Source organism: Oncorhynchus nerka, linkage group LG28 (genome assembly GCF_034236695.1).
Source record: "Oncorhynchus nerka isolate Pitt River linkage group LG28, Oner_Uvic_2.0, whole genome shotgun sequence".
In the NCBI taxonomy this organism is placed as follows: domain Eukaryota; kingdom Metazoa; phylum Chordata; class Actinopteri; order Salmoniformes; family Salmonidae; genus Oncorhynchus; species Oncorhynchus nerka.
In genome coordinates, this window is record NC_088423.1 from 44,486,450 (window position 1) to 44,500,624 (window position 14,175).

Sequence of the window (14,175 nt, forward strand, 5' to 3'; positions counted from 1 at the left end):
AACACGACGTGGGAGTTTAGGACGCTTATTGTTTAGCCGACACCCGCTGAAGCACAAACGCACCCCACAGACCCCACACCACTGACTTTGGTCTATTAATATATTTTCTTGAATGGGATGAATTATTTTCACTGAAAGCCTCACAGGAGAGGAGCCTCCCAGTGAAACATGCGATAGTGGGTGTGCAGCCACCAGACGCCACAGGTTGTAAATAATATTATCTAAAATAAACCGGGAGTATTTCTCCGTAGACATAGATCATAGACAAACTTTGGGCTGGTTCCTGAATCTGGCCCAGATATCAGCGCAGTTCAAAACGCCCAAGTGGTGTGGCCTTGTCCTGTGTAATTCCCTCCTGTTTAGTAGGGCTTGATGGAATATTCATTTCCCTCACTAGACCCCCAACCCCCCTTTCAGTCAAGGGACCACCATGCGAGGCAGGGAGCCCAGAGGCCTAGACGTTGAAAAGGCTAGGAGACGTTTTTAGGAGATTTATGTAGCCCAGTTTCAAAATGGAAGACTTCTTTCCCTTGGTAGCATTGGTTGTCTTTTGAGTCCCTCTATTTGAGTCTTTCCTCTGATGATGTCTCCATCCACACTGTAGGGAGGTGAGGGGAAGAAAGGCCTCATAGGGGAGAGGGGAGAAATATACTGGAAGCTATATGTGGAGTATGCCATCTTAAGTTATTTTAAAGATAAATTGAGCACTGTCTGTGGCATGATTTTGTTATTGCTTGTTTGAGATAATTACCCGAATATAGTTTGTGCTGTTGAACTAGTTAATTTGAACATTGATGTTTTTTAAAGTAACTGTCCAGTGAAAATCCCACTTTTACGATGTCTTCTTCTGTTAACTCAAACCCAAATCATTTTGTTGACTCGCCCTATACTCGTATTTGTGGCCAAAGCCTAAATTGGAGACAAAAAAACCCCTTCAAAACCCCCACCTAAAACCATTTTTAAAATGCTTGCTATTTCTTCATAGAGTATGATGTCATGAGCTGGTCAATCAATGGTATAGAGGAGGATGAGCTGGCCACTCAGCGGTCTACTCCCACACCATTCTGTTGTTGGGGTACACCCACACCATTCTGTTGTTGGGGTACACCCACACCATTCCAACACAAAAAAAGCTGCTTTTTAACATACCTAATTACCTTCTTTTTTTTAAGGAGAACTATTTCACTCATATTCTAATTAATTACAGGTCATATTTCATACTGTGCTCAGAACAGGTGCATCCACCAAAATAGAATAGAATTCCATAATTGTGTAGCTGGTCCACACTCAAAAAGGAAAATCTAGGTATCTTTTGAGTATTTCTTTAATTCAGGGGTGGGTAGATAGACAAACGTTTTGGCCTTCATCAGTGTCATCAGTGTCTCCTCTTCAGGTGCGCTTCTTTATTTCGAGCTTGTTAAGGTGTAACGACCGACAGGTGCGTTCGTGTGGGTGCTCCTGGAACAGGCGCACATGTCAATAAGGCATCACAAATATACAATCTAACCACCCCTGAATGAAATAAATACCAAAAAGAAACCTTGAATCTCTTTTTTTTGAGTGCCGACCAGGTCATATTTCATAGAAATCTGGAAACACTGGACAGTTACTATAAATCAGAAGGCACACGTTTATTTCAGTCATCACAATATGTGGGCAAATGATCTTATACATCATGTGATGCAGACCAAACAGTCCTGGGATGAAAAACGTTGTGTCAGAGAAGGAGCCACACAGGGCGTGAGAGGAGCCTTCCAGAAGAAGTGGGGCTGTATTGCCCGTCTCTGACCGGAAAGCGTCAACAACAACAACATGGTTGCTCTCATCCTCACATTCCCCCCTGGGATTTGAACACATGTGATCCCCAGGCCTCTTCAGTCCTTTGACTCAGTCTCTCATACACAGTGAGCAGCGCCCTCTGTGGGACGTTCTCCAGTGACGTGACTGGATGATGTGGCATAGCCACTTGTTTTCTTACCTGTCAGCTCCCGGTCATACCGACTTTGCCCTCCTTGAGTCTTGGACTCACGGCCGACCAGTTTCCATGGTGAACATTCCCGCTTCCTCGGCCTGAGCCGCCCGACACAGCAGTAGCAGCTGCCGTATGTTTTCCCCATTAGACTCCACAGACGGAGGAGGGATTGGGAAAGAGAGGGGAAAACACTTCAAGGAAGGGCGCTTTTAGCAGAGACACGGTATCCACAGCAACAGTGGGGCTGTGAGAGTTATGGTTCGAATTGTTTTATAGTAAAGAGAAAGCGCTTTTGCAGGAAAATGATCCAAAGCTACACTATATTCACCTTAGGATTTGGGATTTGCCTCTGCCCAGGGGAACTTTGTTCTATATTTGTACTCACAATGTTGGATCAGGCTCACAGTATTGTACAACCAGATTGTAATAAAAAGAACATGTAAAGGATTGTGGCATGGGCCATAATCGTTAATGTCCACATGGTGCCGACCACAAGTCTGACCGAGCTACTTCCACATCTCCCGCTCAGCAGGATACAGTCGCCAGGCTACAGTCGCCAGGCTACAGTCAACCAGGCTAGACATGGAGGAAGTGAACAGGATAGCCATAGACCTCCTCCTCTGCTCTGCTTTCGCAATGGTGAACTAGCTCACCATTACCGTACAGGGGTTCACCATTAGCCCTGTAATGACGGATGTCTCTCCCCCGGTCTGGACGACTGGTTGATTTAATGAGCCTGTTAGGCTGTTAGAAAAGCCTGCTTTTGAAATGTCTCCCTTGGGTCAGACCTGTGTGGGCACTCCCAGACACTCCAGTCAGGAAAGCAGACGACAGTGACCCAGAGACAGTGGATAAGGTGACAGTGGTGCTCCGAACACAGGGGGAAGAGGTGTGTGGGGAGGTAGACTTTGCCAAGCCTAGCGTTTCAGACACCGACCGTCTGTCTGACTGAATGGAGCTCTGCCCTCACTCTCCCTCAAAATCATAGAGCCCTAGACCAGCACAGCTGGAGAGCACATTAGACCAGAGGAGAAGACAGAAAGTAGGCCTCTCTATTCACCTACCTAGTGCTATTATTCCGTTCACTTGCCTCAGATCCACTCTGGTAGTGGTAGTAGCTGCAGTGGCCATTTTAAGGCCATCTTAAAGTATCTCACACTGTTTACGCCCTCTTTACTGGTGTATCAGAGGGATCATTACAGTTTGTTTTGAACAGATGATGAATCTTTTCCCCTGTGACCGTCAGGGCATTTCCTCTGAACTGGAAAGGCCATGACGGCATCATTTCAATGAAGAGATTAGCCTATTGATAAATCAAGCACCGGGCTTATCAGTCGACAAATTACGCGCGAGCCTACACCCATGGAGTTTCATACACACATGCCGGTGTGGAAATAGAACCAGGGGGTGGGGAGTGACGCTGGCGGGAAGGGATGGCTAAGTAGATGGGAGGAATGGTGTGAGCTGATTAGAGAATCAGGAGATCAAAGGGAGCTGTGCTTCCTGTTTCTTTGCTGTGTTTGCTGGGGGCCCCTCCATGCGATTAGAGCCATCGTCACTCACCTGCCCTGATCCCTCCCTGGCCAGGGGGCCCGCTCGGCGCTTTCATCTTCCCGGACACTCTATCCCCACGTGACAACCCCCTGACAGGTTGGTGTGAAAGCCATGGGGCAGTTGGGCATGCTGTAGCTGCGGGGGCTGGCTCTAGCTCTGTACCCCCCCACACACACACACACACACATTGGTCCAGTACAGTCTGCAGTCTACTGGTGCCCCATCTCCCCCCTCCCACTCTACTCCCCCTCCACGTTGAGCCTGAACCACAGCACCTGTCAGTGGCTCCAGCAGAAATGCACTTGCTGAGTGTCTGTCGGTAGGGTGGGGGAGAGGAGAGGAGAGTTGCCAAGTTGGGCGATGCCACTTACCCCTTCGTCAGACCTAGAGGAGTCAGACTGCCAGGGACGTTCCACCACTCCTCCCCATCTCTCTGTTCTTATTTGTTCATGTAATACGCTTTTCCTCTTGAGGATCTTGGTCATTGATCATTTGTTTTCATTACTTTGAAACATGGCAACAACAGGTTTTGTTTTGGTTGGTTGAATTGCGCCTCCAATTGATGTGTTTTTATTTGAGCTTCAGTGTGTTTCGACAATACTAACTGTGTGTTGTCCTGCTTGTTTGGGAACACTCTCACTGTAGTTATTGATAATCAATGTCCTCTTTTAGGGGGACTTTGGTATGCCAGGAATGCCAGGGAAACAAGGATTGAAGGTAGTCCACCCATGTGCAGCTATCCCCTGACCTTTCACCCTTGTCCTAAACCATCCTGTGCATGCAGTGTATCTGACAGTGTGCATACTGTGCATCTGAGATGAAATGATGGGAGCAGTCCAGTGATTGTTCCTCTCAGACCTTTGTCCACATTTTGGGGGGAGAATGCCTTGTATCTGTTAACTGGTAGTATACTGTATGCCAGAGGTATTCAAATCTTACCCTACGAGGTCCGGAGCCTGCTGGTGTTCTGTTCTACCCGATAATTAATTGCACCCACTAAATCTGTCCCTGATTAGAGGGGAACAATGGCTTGGAGGTCCAGAGTTGAGTTAGAGGGCTGTATTCCCAGTATGCTGTCTGTTGAACTGCCTGTCAAAGCATTTCCTAATCCAAATGTTCCCCAAAATACAAGTCAAACCAATGATGAATAGTGCATGGCCTTTTTGAGTAATACTCCCAAGTCCATGGTTGTTCTGCATCTTGATTTTAAGAACCATATCTTGACATTGATGATTAGTCATTTGAAAATGGGGTGTAAATTGTTACGAGAGAAGTCACCCTCGTAACTTTCGGCATAAGACACGGCATTTGAGTCTCAGCAAGTCAAGTAGATACCGTATAATTGCTTATACGGTATCTACTTGAGGCACACCCTGCGTTCCAAATGGCACCCTGTTTCATATCAAGTGCACTACTTTTGACCAGGAATAGGGTGCCATTTGGGACTCGGTCCACAGCCGCCTGCTATAAACCCGTGCAGGTCCTGTGGTCACAGCTGTGACCGTACATCATCCGCCGCGTGTCTCCTCGTTAATCTAGCCAATTGAAGAGGGGAGCAAACACAGGGATGAATTAAATAACTCTCGTGTGTTCTTTACTATTTATAGCGACCAATTTCGAGGGTTAAATCGGCTTGCGGTGGGCTAGAAGCTCCTGACGGATCAGAATCTGAGACCGTTCCGTGTCCAAACCCAGACCAGCTATGTGCAAGCGTAGAATGCACCAACCCAAACATGCCTTTCCAAATGTCGATCCCAGTGCATGTTGTTTTCTTGCGCTGAGGGAATGATGTTCTTCCAAGAACACTGACAAACACGTGGATGTAAACAGGCCCCGCGCTTTTTCTGAATTTTCCTGAATGTATCGAAAATGCTTGTTAGGGATATGTGGCTACTGATTCAAAGAGGCAAGTTTACTGAATACCAATTAGCTTACTCTGTGTGCACGTGTGTGCTTTTTTACGTATTGGTTCATCAATATTTGAAAAAGAAGAGTAGGACTTTCATTCTTTCTGTCTTCTTTCTTTCCCCCCTTCCTTTGACCTTTGTGCCATCTTGGCCACCGTAGGGAGAGCCAGGTTTTCCAGGCACTCCTGGAAGAAAGGTAATTTCCTTGGAATGGTGTGGCTAACACAGATCGTAAAAGCCTATATATATATCCAGGGTACTGAAACTCTTCTTTCCACTATAAAGGGTCAAGCTGGTATCCCTGGTACACCTGGTTTTCCTGGAAAGAGGGGCTACAGGGTAGGCCTGGAATGGACATTGTGTTTGTGCTCTGTGTCTGTGTCTGTCAATCATCAGTGTTCCCATAACAACAAGAGCTCCATCGAGTCAATCGTCTCACTGTTTGTCTTTGTGACTGACTAGAGCTGCGATTAGAGTCTCGAGTTGCTTTTTTAGCTTTCTCCTCTGTTAGGAGGCTTGGCTTGTGTAGAAGTGCTTTTATAGCTGCTTGTACTGCAGTGACGCGGCATAACAGGCCTCACATGACAGCGGGCCATTTCAGAGAAATCACATGACTCTGTTTCCATCAAATCACAGAGATTTGCCAAATGTGTGAAAATGTCCTCTTGTTAGAGAACGCTTTTGCAGTTCGTGCCTCTGTGTTGAGGGGTTAAGAACTAAAGCTGTGGACAAGGAGCTGTGCTGTTGGATGTTTTCATGTGATTCACTTTGTGGTTCAGATCCGTATAGATCCATTGTGACCAACCTTCAGGGCTGTGTTATTCATCTCCCGTTAATGGCACTGTCAATGGGATGGTGTCTCAGTGTTGTACAGTAGAGTGTGTTGTCCTGTACGGTCGTCGATGACACTGTCCATGTCCTGTTCTGTGGCAGGGTGACAAGGGCGAACCCAGCGCAGCAGGAACTGGCATCAAAGGAGAACCAGGGACACCAGGACTCCCAGGCCTATCAGGATCCAAGGTACTAAAAGCTATCCAACAAGAGGCTGTAAACTAGTCAGAAAAAGCTACCTTGGTTTAATAATATCATGCATGCCAATAAAACTTTTTTTTTTTTTTTAATCTTTCCCAGGGTGACAAAGGCGACCAAGGTCTCAAGGTGAGATGGGAACTTTTTGTAGCCTCGGTTGACATTTTGTCCCAACAGGAAACGTATGATCACTTAACATTGTCCTCTCATTTTGCTCAAGTAACGTTCACTCCCATCCTGTTAGTTTTGAATGCTGTGTTGAGGTTGATAAATGAAAGGGGAGAGGCTAACTGTCTAACCTTTGATCGTCCTCCAGGGGGAAGCAGGATCTGATGGTCCAGCTGGACCAAGAGTAAGTACAGGCTCTGTCACACATAAATGCCAGTGGGAGATTTACACAAATTAATTATTATGATTCTTAATATACTTTTTGTTGTTGTTGATCCCCAACTTTATAGGGTCCTCCGGGTGCGGCAGGAGAGCCAGGGAAATCAGAAATCATCAACAATGAAAATGTACGTCACCAACTATTTACTGCTTCCTGCGATGAGCCTGTGTTTGATTCATGAAGTACTGAAAATGGGTACCAGGTCTTCTAACATTGTGGGGTTTTTTTCTCCTTAGGATATTCGGAATGTACCTTTGATGGTGAGTGGCGGTTTCTAAAGTCTGTCAATGATGCATTAGAAATGTATAGGCCTTCTTTATGCAGGTCTGTGGAACAAAAAGACAGTCATGGGACCAGACAGACAATTTAAAGGCCTAATGTGTTTTGCCACTTTAATTCCAATATAAATGTTTGCTATTATGAATACGGTACTAGATAATAGAGTATATGTTTTCAATAAGTCATTGTGAGTCACTATTATTCTACAATGTAGAAAATAGTCAAAATAAAGAAAAACCCTTGAGTGGGTGTGTCCAAACTCTTGACTGGTACTCTCTATATATGTCTGATATATGTAAATTAACAACAATCTTGAACAGGATGATCTATTTTGTATGCAATTTGAATGGAACTGGTGGATAGAGAAATGCTGCGAGAGTGCTCGGGCAAGCACTGATTTAAAGCAACAATATTCCAGTGATAGGCAGTTTTCTTATTTTTTATAATGTGACCCCCAAAAGCCAGATGGAGATGTGTAAATTAGAGGCGCATTCGGTCCCTATGTTACTGTATGCTGCAGAAAATGTAGGCCTAGCAGTTTTCAATGAGTCAGTCTCTTTGTCTATCCAGGGCCCACCTGGCCCTCCAGGGGTCCCCGGAACACCAGGAACAAAGGGTGAAGTTGGCCTTCCAGGCCCATCAGGTCTTGACGGAGAGAAGGTTAGAACACCCCCTATTGTGTATTGTCCAGTATAAATGTCCATTGTACAGCTGTTACGGATGATAAAATACAACATCAACAACATGGCAATGATGACGATCAAAATAAAGACAACAACGACTATGATGTCTATTTTGTGTGCCAGGGTCCTCGGGGGAAGCCTGGAGAGCCAGGTCCTGTTGGCCCAGCGGGCCCTGAAGGTCCCAGAGGGGAGAGGGGCCTGATGGGTTTCTCAGGACCCAAAGGAGACAAGGGGGACATGGGTCCCTTTGGATCACCTGTGAGTGACTGGGGAACCACAGACCCACACCACACCACTACACACACTCCCACACCAAAGCCAGAGCACTATCATTAACTAGAGGGAAGGGAGGCCCTTAGCTCTTTCTACCACCCTCGTATGATCTAATTAGAGACCTTCTATAGGCTACAGTAAATGATCAACTCCAGTTCTGACACTGGTGTGGGCTACACTCATCAGACCATGTAGCCAAAACATACCGCAAGACTACGCCATACTGTGGGAATGGCTTTACCCATTGTCTTATGAGGACGCCATGCGGCGTTAATCCTATTAACAGACATATGGACTGTATTTATGTTAACCATGAAAGGATTGTTTGAAAAGAGTTTCATTCAAGCAGTCTGGGTGGTTCGACTCTGAGAAAGGATGGGCAACATTGCGTCCCTCGTCGTGGGCAGTTTCATGTCCCGACAGCCACGAGTTGGAGACTACTACCAAGACCAATCTCAAAAAGCTGGTTGTAATTCATTGTATCATTTTGAGGCCTTCAAGATCTATTTTGACCTCAAACATCGGACAAATGAGAGGTCTACATTTTCTATTAAAAAAAATATGTATTTTCAAATATGTAAATTGATTAACAGTTTAATATGAAAATTAACACACAAAACACAAAACAATCCAAAACAACAAAATATTGCCAATATTTTAACGTCTATCACGATCTCCTGTTCCTTTGTTCTGTAGGGTTTAGACGGCCCTACTGGTGAAAAGGGGGTTTCTGGACCCCCTGGCCCCATTGGATTACCAGGCACAATGGTACGCAATGGTGCCCCTCAGACTGCATCTGACCATAGAGTATGAAGTGTCTGACCTGGCTTTGGGGAGCAGTGAAGTACTTTTCAGAATGCTATTCATTTGTACAGTGCTGATTGGGTGTACTGTAGTGTTTTATTCCTGCTAACTATGATGAGAGTAGCCTAAGTTAACCTTGTATCTTGATGCTTCAGGGTCAGAAGGGCGAGTCCGGAGATAAGGGAGGAAGGTCAGACATGGTAAGCCGCCCCCCACTCCTGTATATCTCATTGTTTTTAATGACCCATGCGTGTTTGAGTGGACTTGAGAGGGTCAGATTCAGAGGATTTGTTGTTAGATTGAACCCACTAATGAAGGAGTGTATCATTGATGACCTGGTGTTTGTCTTTAGGTCTATGGACCCCCAGGGCCTCCAGGTCCCCAAGGACCAGTTGGCCCCGCGGTGAGTACACTACAGTTGGCACGCCCTTAAGCAATATAGAAATATCCATAAAACCTCCTGATAATATATCGTATTTACATGAAGTGATTGACATATCCTGACTCGAATTGTGTCTTTACCCCTCAGGGACCTGAAGGACTGGGAGGACCAAAGGTAATAGTTGATTGTGGTAGCCTTTGTTGTCTTACTGTACCTCCAGAATGCTTTGATACCGTAGTTAACAGTAGCTATATTTATTGATTTTAGTAAGTGAGTTTAATGCCTATGTACTAAACATCAGTAATAACTTTTCTGTGCCTCTTTTAGGGGGAGCAAGGCATAGGCATACGGGGAGAGAAGGGAGCATCTGGTTCGAAGGGCGATAAAGGGGACAGGGGCCATCTTGGACTTCCTGTAAGTACACCAATCAAGAGCGACACCATTCAATCCCCATGTAGATTGTATCCGTGCTGTGGTTTGTGTCGTTTTTTTTTTCTAATTCCCTTTGACCATTTTGCCATTAGACATTTTATTTAGACCCCTGGAAACCACAGTAGGGTATGCACACTATTTGTTCAGACTTTTGTGTCTTAGAACCAGGCAGCATGATTGTTCTGATGTTGTCATATGTCGCTTTGAAACTAGGCCTAACTCACCAAGGATAGTTTCCTGGCTCAGCAGCTGCGTTAATGTTTTCAAAGTGCATGGATGGATGGTTGCTGCAATCCAATACACAGGGGCGATACAACCACTACTATAAAAATGAAATCTACATTACCCATTGCCATTGTCATATGTTCAGATAACCTGATAATCATTTATTATGTGTTAGAAATAGTTAATGATAATTTTCTTTATTTTGCCAACTTTTTTTTCTGATCATCTCTCTGAAATGTTGTTAATGTAGTCTCTTGTAGTTCTATTTTTAGTTGCATGTCAAGGAATAAGTTTGATATGTATCACTGGGGGGTCTCTTCTCCTAACTGGTTTACTTCTTGGGTGTCAAAGGTCATTGCTGACAGTCAGTACATGTACTAGTCACATCATCAATGGCACAGTAACTCCTTTTATATGGAAATGATGAGGGCTATTATGTATGTGTATGCTAATCATTGTTAATCCAAGACGTGCTATTTGAAAATCATCAGAGACTCATATCTTCACACTTCTCTACATACAGTGCCTTCGGAAAGTATTCAGACCCCTTGGCTTTCCCCACATTTTGTTACGTTACAGCCTTATTCTAAAATGGATTTTAAAAATTAAAATCCTGAGCAATCTACACACATTAGCCCATAATGGCAAAGGGAAAACTGTTTTTATATAAATGTTTTCAAATGTATTCAAACAAAACAGAAATAACTTATTTACATAAGTATTCAGACCCTTTGCTATGAGACTCGAAATTGAGCTCAGGTGCATCCAGTTTCCATTATCTTTGAGATGTTTCTACAACTTGATTGAAGTCCACGTGTGGTAAATTAAATTGATTGGACATGATTTGGAAAGGCACACCTGTATATGGTCCCACAGTTGACAGTGCAAAACCAAGCCATGAGGAATTGTCCGTAGAGCTCCGAGACAGGATTGTGTTGAGGCAGATATCTGGGGAAGGATACCAAAACATTTCTGCAGCATTGAAGATCCCCAAGAACACAGTGGGTTCCATCATTCTTAAATGGAAGAAGTTTGGTACCACCAAGACTCATCCTAGAGCTGGCCACCCAGCCAAACTGAGCGATCTGGGGAGAAGGGACTTGGTCAGGGAGGTGACCACTCTGACAGAGCTCTATCGTTCCTCTGTGGAGATGGGAGAACCTTCCAGAAGGACAACAATCTCTGTAGCACTCCACCAATCAGGCCTTTATGGTAGAGTGGCCAGACGCAAGCCACTCCTCAGTAAAAGGCACATGACAGCCCGCTTGGAGTTTTCCAAAAGGCACCCAAAGACTCTCAGACCATGAGAAACAAGATTCTCTGGTCTGATGAAACAAAGATTGAACTCTTTGGCCTGAATGCCAAGCATCACGCCTGGAGGAAACCTGGCACCATCACTACGGTGAAGCATGGTGGTGGCAGCATCATGCTGTGGGGATGTTTTTCAGCGACAGGGAGACTAGTCAGGTTCATGGCAAAGATGAACAGAGTAAAGTACAGAGAGATCCTTGATGAAAACCTGCTCCAGAGCGCTCAGGACCTCAGAATGGGGCGAAGGTTCACCTTCCAACAGGACAACAACCCTAAGCACACAGCCAAGACAACGCAGGAGTGGTTTTGGGACAAATCTCTGAATGTCATTGAGTGGCCCAGCCAAAGCCCGGACTTGAACCCGATCGAACATCTCTGGAGAGACCTGAAAATAGCTGTGCAGCAACGCACCCCATCCAAACTGACAGAGCTTGAGAGGATCTGCAGAGAATCATGGGAGAAACTCGCCAAATGCAGGTGTGTGGAACTTGTAGCATCATACCCAAGAAGACTCGATACTGACATTGCTGCCAAAGGCGCTTCAACAAAGTGAATGAGTAAAGGGTCTAAATACTTATGAAATGTGATATTTCAGTTTTTTTTTTGCAAACATTTCTAAAAACCTGTTTTTGCTTTGTCATCATGGCGTATTGTGTGTAGATTGATGAGGGGAAGAAACTAATCCCTTTTAGAATAAGGCTGTAACGTAACAAAGTGTGGGAAAAGTCAAGGAGTCTGAATACTTTCCAAACGCACTGTGCATGATTCAAACTGCTTTGAATACGGGGCATCAACCATAGAAAGAAGTTGAACCATAGAAAGAAGTTGAACTATTTTATCAAAAGTCAGGACTTAATTATTTGATAGAGATAATCAACTGCAGCTATAAACGGAGTTACTGGCAGTTACTGTTTCTCATGTCATCACAACACCATCACCCTTCATCAACAACTGGATGTGTTTTTTTGAGTCACACGAATCACTGCTTCACTCACCCCTCCCAACCCTCTCCACACCTCCTCCCCCTCTCCCACCACCTCCCTCCCACCTCTGCTCTCTAACTGTTTACACACTGTCCAGGGAGCTCATGGTTTAGACGGCAGGCCTGGTCGAGTGGTGAGTGGCGCAAGTCCTGTACCCCCCAACACACACTCCTCCCCTACCCCGCCTCTCCTCCCCTATTCTGCTCCCCACACGACTTGCTTGTCTGTCTGTCTGCGCTGGTGTCTTGTCTGTCTGCCTGTCTGCTTGCTTTCCTCCATGCTTGTCCTTTTTTGTTATCTGTCTGATTGTCTGCAGAGAGAGCAGTTCTGTTTTTAGGCACTCTTCGAGGATTGCTCTGGCATAGGGATGATATTCACATGACTGTGTCCCATGTCTGTATGGCAATAGAACGTGTCAGGGTACTAAAATGGGCCCTTCGGTGCGTCTGCTCTTTATACTGATGCGTCTGCTCTCAAGAAATAGTCCCCTTGTTCATTACACGTTGAATCATAGCTTGAGATTTGCATGTATAACCTAGACTTCTGCCTAAATCATGTGTTGATGTCAATGGAAGATTTATAAGGACATTTGAGTTACGCAGTCAGGTCTCAACATTCAGCCTACTTGCATAAAGTCAAGCTGTTTGAGTGTCAGAGTTTTATGCCATTGCAAATCTTCAAAAACAGGTGTCTTAACAGTGTCTCTCCTGCAGTGTAAAAGCTTTGAACTGGCGTTGTGATGTCATACCAGGAGAGCATGCTGGGATGCTCATGCTGCATGTTGATATGCATACAGGACAGTATGGCGTAATGGCTTCCCCAATGCTATATGCTGTACATACTGTATTATCTGCCTGAGATCCAAGGTCCTCCTGTTGAATCCTGACTTCCACACACAGAGAGAGAGAGAGCTGCAGCTGAACTCAATGTTTTTCTCCTTTTTTGTTACTGTTTATTCTTTAGCTCAACAAGCTTGGTGTAACATGCACAGTGGGATAACCTAGAGAAGACCACTACCTAATCAATCGGTTATGATTTGATAATGGTCAACCGAAACAGAATTGGATAACTACTCTTTTGGCACTGAAAGACATGCTCCGGGAATTTAGCGACAAAGATTTTTTTTTTTTTTAAACCCCCTGCTTCGGGCCTGGATGTGTCAATGTGTCGTTCGTACATGCGTATGGTCTCACCTCAATTAGTCGCGAAATGCCTAGTTTGAAAGCAACCCTGTGCCAGCCCCCTAGCAATTTTCAGGGACCTCTTTTGGATCGTGAGTGCTACTTTTAGAACTACTGGCTAAAAAGTATACAAAAGGTACTGGAGAATCTCTTTAAGTGCTCCGGAAGCTTGTTGAGCTATTGATGATGGAAATGAAGTAATCCATTTTTATTTTGATGTCCTCCCATTGTCATGTCTGCGTCCACTGAGGGTCTGTCTTGTCATTACCTTACAGGGTTTAATAGGACCAGTTGGTGTGGCAGGGCCTGCAGGACCAAAGGGGGAGAGAGTGAGTACTCACATCACTGATCATCATCACACACCGACACATGTACGTACACACACACACATACGCACACAAAAGTAGCACACACACCACATAAGAGATTTCAGTCAAAACAGCTTATTTATCTATTTGAGATGAATGTTGTTGTTTTTTCAGGGTTTCGTGGGAGATTCAGGAGTCCCAGGACCAATTGGTCCTCAAGGCATCCCTGTAAGTAGTTCCCGAAGTATCAAGAACATCAAATAAATACAGTATTGCATTTCCAGCATTTCATTTATCAAGTGAACAATATCTTGACTATCTGAAAGACAATCAGTGGCTACATGTTGAATGAGCCATCTTGAACATCATATAATACTTCTTTCAAGTGACAGAGGAAAACATGAATCTTCTCTTAAATCAAGTCTTAAGGGAATGAATGGATCAAATTGATTGACAGCACAAAG

General features: G+C 44.8%; 1 protein-coding gene across 15 annotated transcripts in view; it reads left to right on the forward strand.

Annotated features, from left to right (window-relative positions):
• LOC115113266 (collagen alpha-1(XIII) chain-like) overlaps positions 1-14,175 on the forward strand; it is a 54,216-nt gene that overhangs the window by 27,456 nt on the left and 12,585 nt on the right. For 12 of the 15 annotated variants that reach the window (XM_065012819.1, XM_065012826.1, XM_065012815.1 and 9 more), the window contains 18 exons: positions 4,199-4,243; positions 5,594-5,629; positions 5,719-5,772; positions 6,367-6,453; positions 6,565-6,591; positions 6,779-6,814; positions 6,921-6,977; positions 7,087-7,110; positions 7,700-7,789; positions 7,936-8,070; positions 8,782-8,853; positions 9,045-9,089; positions 9,242-9,292; positions 9,419-9,445; positions 9,599-9,685; positions 12,320-12,355; positions 13,679-13,732; positions 13,886-13,939. In XM_065012819.1, the coding sequence (XP_064868891.1) occupies positions 4,199-4,243; positions 5,594-5,629; positions 5,719-5,772; positions 6,367-6,453; positions 6,565-6,591; positions 6,779-6,814; positions 6,921-6,977; positions 7,087-7,110; positions 7,700-7,789; positions 7,936-8,070; positions 8,782-8,853; positions 9,045-9,089; positions 9,242-9,292; positions 9,419-9,445; positions 9,599-9,685; positions 12,320-12,355; positions 13,679-13,732; positions 13,886-13,939 (1,017 nt within the window). The remainder of the gene's footprint in view (positions 1-4,198; positions 4,244-5,593; positions 5,630-5,718; positions 5,773-6,366; positions 6,454-6,564; positions 6,592-6,778; positions 6,815-6,920; positions 6,978-7,086; positions 7,111-7,699; positions 7,790-7,935; positions 8,071-8,781; positions 8,854-9,044; positions 9,090-9,241; positions 9,293-9,418; positions 9,446-9,598; positions 9,686-12,319; positions 12,356-13,678; positions 13,733-13,885; positions 13,940-14,175) is intronic. The other 3 variants (XM_065012829.1, XM_065012825.1, XM_065012830.1) reach the window with 3 other exon arrangements.